General features: G+C 38.3%; 1 protein-coding gene across 3 annotated transcripts in view; it reads right to left on the minus strand.

Annotated features, from left to right (window-relative positions):
* Positions 1-3,101: 3,101 nt before the first annotated feature.
* The window catches only part of MECOM (MDS1 and EVI1 complex locus), a 289,791-nt gene continuing 284,745 nt past the window's right edge, over positions 3,102-8,147 (minus strand). For all 3 annotated transcript variants that reach the window (XM_007446430.1, XM_007446429.1, XM_007446428.1), the window contains 2 exons: positions 7,165-7,348; positions 3,102-3,236 (listed from right to left, as the gene is read on the minus strand). In XM_007446430.1, coding sequence (XP_007446492.1) covers positions 3,102-3,236; positions 7,165-7,348 — 319 coding nt within the window. The remainder of the gene's footprint in view (positions 3,237-7,164; positions 7,349-8,147) is intronic.

The following is an 8,147-nucleotide window of genomic DNA, read 5'->3' on the forward strand; positions in this document are numbered from 1 at the left end:
CTCTTAACTACCACCATAAAAATTATGAAGCTCCTGCATGTGTAGAACTTTTGCCAAATATTTCTAAAAATGTACTTTGATTTTCATCATCCACAGAAACCCAGTGCAGTAGCAGGAGAAGCAGGTATTATTACCCTGGTTTCACAGATGAGATTTTGAAAGGTATGTGACTTGCCCGAGACCTCAAAGACGCTAAAGTAATGGAGCCACAATTCAAACCCAGGCCTTCAGCTTCCAAATCCAATATTGTCTCTACCACATCTCACAGCCTCCCCACAGGGCCGTGCGGTGGACTGCTGGAGAGATGAATGTAAAAGAAAGCAGAGATGTAAGGCTTGAAAGCCTCTGTGGAATTTGGAGGCACTAAGCATTAGCAAACTACTGAAATGTCATGCTCAGAGAGTCTAACAAGAATTCAGTAGCGATGGGAGTATTAGAATGGCTTCAGAATTTATAGGTATTTTCTTTAAAACAAGGAAAATGCACAACACGTTCCCAGTCTCCACTTTCTCGAATGTGTTGTTCTTACGTCTCAAACACTAGATTCGTCTCCTTCTGTACACACCAGATTTATAGCTTTAGTATATTTTCTCAGTACTTCCTGCGCACACTTTCTATTTAAAAAAATCAATACTTATACCCCACATATTTAATTCTTATGCTATTGACATTTAGAAAGGATGTGAGGAGGTTTCCCTGTATCTGGCATTTTGGCTAAGAATGAATAAATAAACAAACGGAGAAATTAGTCTGGATCTACTTCCACGTGTCATACTTATTTAATATGCAGACCTTGTTCAAACCTCTAGAGCTGGCCAAGTTGAAATAACCATCTTCTAAAACAGTTGGCATTATATTTAAGGTGCAAAAAAATATTCATAATGGCTCCCCCACCAGCGAGTTTATTGTATGGAAATACCACTCCTCACATTCCAACTCTGTGTGTACATATATGAACACACAGAAGCAATTACGTGCATAAAAATTTAAATACCATTGCTTACACTAGTGAAAAGCAGAAAACATAAATTTCCAACAAAATCTGAATGGTTAAAGGCATCATAGTAGATCAAACCTGATGGAATACGGAGCAAATGCTAAATGATCATTTTGAAGAATTTGTAGCAATATGCAGTTTTTGTGGGGTTTTTTGGTAGAGGAAGAAAACTCGAAATCAAATCTACCCTCTGATTCTAACCATGAACATATGATATTTTGCATGTGGATAAAGACTTAAAATGATCATAGAAAAAGTTAAAGGGTCCCCCCACCCCTTTGGGAATCAATCAACAGTATTTGGGTAATTAACAACAAAAATAAGAAACAGAACACCTTTTGGCAGGCACTAGGTAAAATCGAGAAGAAAAACTGTAGGTTGCTCTGTCCTAACTAAAACGGGTACTGCAGACATGGGGTGATCCCAAGGACCATGTGGTGTTGCACCTGAGCCCTGACTTTGTACCACATTGGAGAAAGTCCAGAGCAATGAGTGGGAGATAGTCCAAGTCCCTCTGGGCCAAGGGCTATCCTTCATGTCATCTCAAAACTATACACACATGCTCTACATTCCATGTATCTACTAGGGCATCAAAGTCCCAGACAGCATATCTTTAAATCACCGGATCCCAAAGGGAAACCAAAATTGCATGAGAAGCGAAAATACCACACTGTGGGAAAAATAACCATTTTTGTAAGTCTTTATTTTTTAGTTGCTCCTCCCATAGTAATGCACTGAAAGGCATAACAGTTTATATTGTACAAAGCATTGGAAGAAAGTACCTCAACTTGCCAATTATTTCAAAATGAGATTACAAACAAAAGGAAAACAAATCTGGTTCCTCGATAAAGGGCAAAATAACTGAATACAGTCTGTTATTTACGTCTCTCTTTTAACATAAGGTCTGGAACACTTCATTTTACAAATAGGATTAACATGAACATAACAACGCACAAGCTTGCAGACAACCAGCATAAAATATGGGGTACAGTTTTTAATCAGGAGAATCATGCTTTCATGAAAGAAATTATAATCGTTTATACAATTGAATCAATTTCAGTATTACAAAAACTAAGTTGCATCTATTCGTATTTAGCTCATTAAGAAGGAAAACAAAACAACAACAACAAAAGGAATGTTAAGAAAAGCCAAACACCATTTGGCACTCCCATACACAGGTCGAGTCACCTTGGTCCTTGAAATTCAAAAAGGGGTGTGCCTCGGACGTCAGAAAGTAGTGGCTGACTGGAACAGTGCTATTTTAACCAACAAACAATAGTTTGCCAACAAATAAATACATGATACACGCAACACACACAAAAAAATTAAACATTAAAAAACAGTGACATGATTGTCTAAAATTAAGATGTTATTACAAGGATTTGGCAAACCTTCTATTAGCGTAGTGGTACAGCGGTACTGGTGATGAACAGGTTACTTCACTGACTTAACCTCTTTGAGCATTGAACATCCATAGTTTACAATATACACATACCCTTGTTCCCTCGTTTTAAACAATGTACTTAAAGAAGGCAAAAGTTAATGGGGAAAAAAATACTCCCTGTTATCTATAATAATCAAGTGTGCATTTCATCCAACTACTTCTGTCTTCGAAGGGTTAAATTACATAAAACTTTAACAAAGCAAGAAAATTAAATCTGTAATTAAAAGCAACTGTTCCCAATCGTGTGTCAGGTGATCTTGTACAAAAAAGGATTCAGTTTCTATGGAGTGTTCATTCGTATCAATGCTGCCATCTTAACTACTCCTCTCACCCACCCACTCCCAGGGGCAAGGTGAACGGGAAGACGCCTTCTGCCCAGCAAGTTTTTCATTTTTATTGAATCATTTTAAGTCGCATTGATCCTCCAGAAGTCAGCAGCTGCCTTTGCTGTGCAAAACAAAATATCGAGAATAAATAGTTTCTTTTTCTTTCTTTCTTTTTTTTTTTTTTTTTTAATCATTCAGTTTAAGGTCCCCAGACTCTACATGAGTGACCCTTCAGGTTTATAAGGCATTCTGCTCAGCAGTCTTTTAAATAGTCCTATGTGAAAAAGCCATGCTACCGTTGGACTTGGTCCCATTCTGGTCGACCTTGGGAATGTCATACGTGGCTTATGGACTGGATAGCACTGGATTCCGCCGCAGCCCTGGCCATACTGTGCCACACGTTGGAAGAATTGTGGGATGAAGAATGGAGGGACTCCTTGTCGGACAATGACAACATCATAGCATATGCCTGAGGTAAAAAGGAGAGACTCGGTAAATGGCATTTGAAAAACATCACTTTTCATTCAAAGGATATCTTTGGTGAATGTTACAAAGAGAAGGGACCCGGAGAAGTAGCATCCCTCACGGGTGTGTTTGGAAGAGTGCGGGACATTTTCTTGTGTTATAATGACACGGAGTTACTGCTGGCCTTCATTGCCTCGGGGCCACAAAAGTGGCACAATCTGCAGAACAAAAAATTAACGACCCAACCTAGAATGACAACAGCGCCCCCATTAAGAAACAGGGGCCATCCCCCTCCCCGACCATAACTATAATGACCATCCATCCACTGTTTATGCACATGTTCAACTCACCCCAAATATTACTGAATGCTTACAACTGAAACTGCAAATACAAATAAGAGACAGGCCTGCCTTGACAGTACTGTGGTCCAGAGGAAACAGTCCCACGGACTCCTGCACTGGATAATTGAGAGCACTGAAGGTGAAATGACTCGCCCAAAGTCACTCACCTAGAGGGAAGGAGGCATAAGTAAAACTTATTTCTGCCCAGCTTTGAATGCTTTGTCCACTTCCCCTCCACGCTTGAAGTATTCAATGCTGACACTCAAAGACCTTGAAAGTCGCTGTAAATCAAGTCGGTTCTACCAAAAAATGAAAGAAAAACACAAGACCCAACAAAGTTCTAACCCCGGTGCTCCAGTATCTGCCAGCAGAAGGCGCACAGGGGTGCCCTGTGAAGAAGTGCTCTTTCTTCCTTATTATCACGTCAAAGTCTAAATAGCTATTCAGAGAATCTCCCCATTTGCTGCCAAGTACAATATTCAAATGAAATGTTTGGTCTTGACTTAGGAGTGAACTTTTCACTGTTGATTTGTTGGTTTCATCCACTGCTAAACTTGCTTGTCAAAAATGCTGCTGAAGAGGAATCATTAAAGTCCTGCCAAAGACATTCCACCGTCGGTAAACAAAGACAAAATGCCTCCGTTGTTAGGCAGAATTTCATCTCTGGGAGTCGTGCTGAGACATGTGGCCGGTCTGTGGTTTCTTCCGTAATCATGGCATTCAGTTAGAAAATCTGCTCTCGCAGACTGATTTTGATTTGCTGGGTCATTGCTCTCAATGTACACATTTGACTTTTATGTATGCTGTTTGCCTTCCGGACCTCTACAAAATCTCAGCAGACATGTTACAAATATTTCTTAAGCATCTACTCTATGCCAGGCACTGTGCTAGGTCCCAGGGAATCAAGGATAAATAACATAGAGTCTTTGTCCTTTGTAGGGTTTAAAGTGTGGGTGAAGTGAGCGTTGAACTTTATTCCAATTACATACCCACATTTAGAGGTCAAGATGAACACTATTCTGAAATGGTTTTAACAAAACTCATTCTTTTTTTTTTTTTTTTTTAACTCATTCTGATATGTGGAAAAATAAAAGGGATTACGAGAGAAAATTTTGAAATCCTGAGGTTTTTTTTAAATTTACTTTTGCCTGCATTGGGTCTTCATTGTGGCGCGTGGGCTTTCTCTAGTTGCGGCGAGCAGGGGCTACTGTTCCTTGCGGTGCGCGGGCTTCTCATGGCGGTGGTTTCTCTTGTTGCGGAGCACGGGCTCTAGGCGCGTGGGCTTCGGTAGCTGTGGCTGGAGGGCTTAGTTGCTCCGCGGCATGTGGGATCTTTCCAGACCCGGGCTTGAACCCGTGTCCCCTACACTGGCAGGAGGATTCTTAACCAGCGTGCCACCAGGGAAGTCCCGAAATCCTGACTTTTAATCCTGGCTTTTAACCTGCCTCTATTCAGCTAGCTGCGTGACCTTGGGCAAGTTGCTTCATCTTTCAAGGTTACTTCCCTCATATGAGATGTGGATAATAGTAACAAAAACTTAGCTCCAATGGTTGTGGAGGAACCACAAGCACTAACTTACATAACGTGCTTAGCTTAGTGTCCCTGATGTAAACAGTACCTGTTATCATGAAACGAATTTTTGTAGGATAGAGTTTTTCAGGGAAAACTCTATACAGAAGGCAACCACTGTTGTATTGGTCAACTATTTTGGATTCAATCACTATAACAATCACAGAGTAAATATATGAGTTTTGAGTAAAGCATCTGAATCTATTCAGATTCTAGAAAATGATAAATATGGAATGTCTGTCTTTTGGTAATCAAAGGAAATAAACATTTTCATGCATAAGGATCAGTGCTGAGCACATAACTGACAGTTAATGACAACTGAATGAATGAATAAAGTCTCGTGAAACAAAGTCAGTTTGCAAAAAGGCATGACCATCTTCAGATTGATATATATATGACATTGTCAAGTAATAATAAAAATATGAGCTAAAATTGCAAAATCCAAGTATTTCTTGTGAAGGTAATTGTTAGCCAGGCTGGGCCGGGACTTTATATAACAAAATGCTGGTACTGAAATACATCATTTCCATTATCTTTAAGTTCCCAGGATGCTTTGCTTTCTATCACTGTGACAGTTTCAGGAATTTTCAGGTTGTGCCTTATAATGTCATAATTTGGGGTGGAATAATTAAAAGAAATTTTAGATAAAGCAAGAAAAGCTGGCTCCCCCAGTTTCTCTGATCCACTAGCAAGGAAGAACGGGAAATCAAGAGTTAAAAAAATATATAAGACACTTCTTACGGCTGTCTCCACGTGAAGATGAGATGTCTACTCTGGCTGGTTTACTTTTAATGTTAGAAAATGAAAAATTCATTTTTATCCTCATTCAGTGATAGAACAGGAAGGGATGTTAGACATCTTCTCCACCCACCCCACTTTGCAATGAGGAAATGATACCCATAGTTGTGAAGTGATGTTCTCCAGCTCATGCAGCTAGGCAACTCCAGAGTTGAGGCTGGGTGCTTTCACTTCAATTCAGAAAGAACATTTATGTTGCCTATTACCATACATGATATCTTAAGGCTTTTTATTGACTTTACTGATACTTTCAAATTTGTATTATCCCACTGGAATGTTTTCCCCACTTTAGTTGTGATGTGACCACATTTGCTGTTAAGACCAGTGCAAAACATCTCATCCCAATAAGAAATTTCCAGATGTAGGAGTTAATATGGTCACATGGTTTGATATGTCAGGCCACCTCTAAAATGAACTCTGGATCAAACAAATAGACCAAAGTGACCAACAGATATAACAACAGAAAGTTTCCTTTTTCTTTCTAAAGAAAGAAATGGACCTGAATAAACAACCTGGTTGAGTGCAGATGTCAAGTAGAAAGGACTGACTTCCCTTTTTTGTGAAAAAAGAACTGAGGCTATGTTCAGTGGCATTTATAGATCCTTAAATGGATTTATTTTGGTCACCATAGTGCTGATAGATTGCTATAGACCTCAATGAACTTGGGTACCACTCATTCATTCATTCATTCATTCAATAAAAATCGATAGGGTTTATTTCCAGGTTTGCCATTAAGTTGCTACAGACTTTTGGCAATTCATCTCTGACCCTCTGTTTACTCCTAAATTCTATCATTAGATGATTTGTTTATTAATTATGTACAGTAAGAAACAAAAATAGAGGACAGAATTCACTTTCCAAAAATCTCAAAATGGAATTAGGTTGACAAAAATTATAGACACGAAGCATTAGAAAATAATTCTGAAGTAATATACAAATAGGTGCAAGCGAACATTGTGGACCCTCTATACAAAGGCGATGTAATTGCAAAGGAAAGGGAAGATTATTGGAGGTCAGGGTTTGACACAGAAATTTCTGTGCAGAATCCAGTCATATTAATTGCTGTAGGGGTTGACTATTTTGGATTCGGTCATAGACAAAGATCTGAACGTTTTGAGTAAAGCATCTGAGCCTGCTCAGATTCTAGAACATTGCAAAGAGTATCTGCCTTTGGTGTCAAAGGCACAATGTCATCAGGATGCTATACTGCAGGAGAGTATGTACCTGTGATTTGGACTTTCTGTGTAACGGCTGTTTAAGTTCCTCTGGCACATGGGAAGCACTGAAAGAAGACACCTCAGCTTCAGTATATTGATTATCTTCCATTTTCCTCATTTTGAGGCTATCTGTGAAGTGCCTTATATGATCTAGAGCAGAAAGTCCAGTTTTATATTCTTCCTCTTTATACCTAAAATGAATCAATGGGAAAGCACAGAGGGTTTTTTTTTTTCTTTTTCAGCTTGATATCCAACCAAATCACTTTTCATTTGAGTCTATACACTTGTCAAACATATTATATTTGCAGTAGAAAGTAGCCTGCATCAATTCTTGGGTTCTTTAAAAAGCTTACAAATATTCTATCTTATAAATATATTTCTTTTCAGATTTTTCATGACTAAAGCAAGAGTATATTTGAGATAAAGAATTCAAGTCAATGACATGGGAAGTCAGCAATGCAGTGGAGACAGAATTCATATGTTTATAATTTCCATTTAAAATAAAGCCAGTTACGATTATACTCGTTTGGCACCAATTATCCCTATGAAAGTATAATATTCCCATCAATTTAACTATTGGGCTAATTTTTTTCCATTTAAATATCTATCATCTATATAGATTCCAAATATATCAAGTAAAGTGAAATTTATCTCAATAATATTTGAATAATAACACACCAGATAAATTGAATAAATTAGATAATGTTGAAATCTCTATTTTTCTTTGGGCAGAAATAGGTAGAGTCTAAATAAGTGATTGTGTACTTGTGTAGCTTTCATTTACCCTTCCTTCCTCAGGTTAATCAGAGTTCCACAAATACTGATGTATTTTTATGCTTGCGGATTATGTTGATGGCCACTTTGTTTCCATCTTTTAAAAATTAATCCACTGTGTATGCCTTGCTAATTCAAGTTTAGTTTTTATAATTTATTGCTCGCAAATTGCTTATCACCTGGAATAGTGCACTAATGGAAGAACAGAGCAGCAGG

The sequence above is a fragment of the Lipotes vexillifer genome, unplaced genomic scaffold, assembly GCF_000442215.2.
Source record: "Lipotes vexillifer unplaced genomic scaffold, Lipotes_vexillifer_v1.1 scaffold763, whole genome shotgun sequence".
Lineage (NCBI taxonomy): Eukaryota > Metazoa > Chordata > Mammalia > Artiodactyla > Lipotidae > Lipotes > Lipotes vexillifer.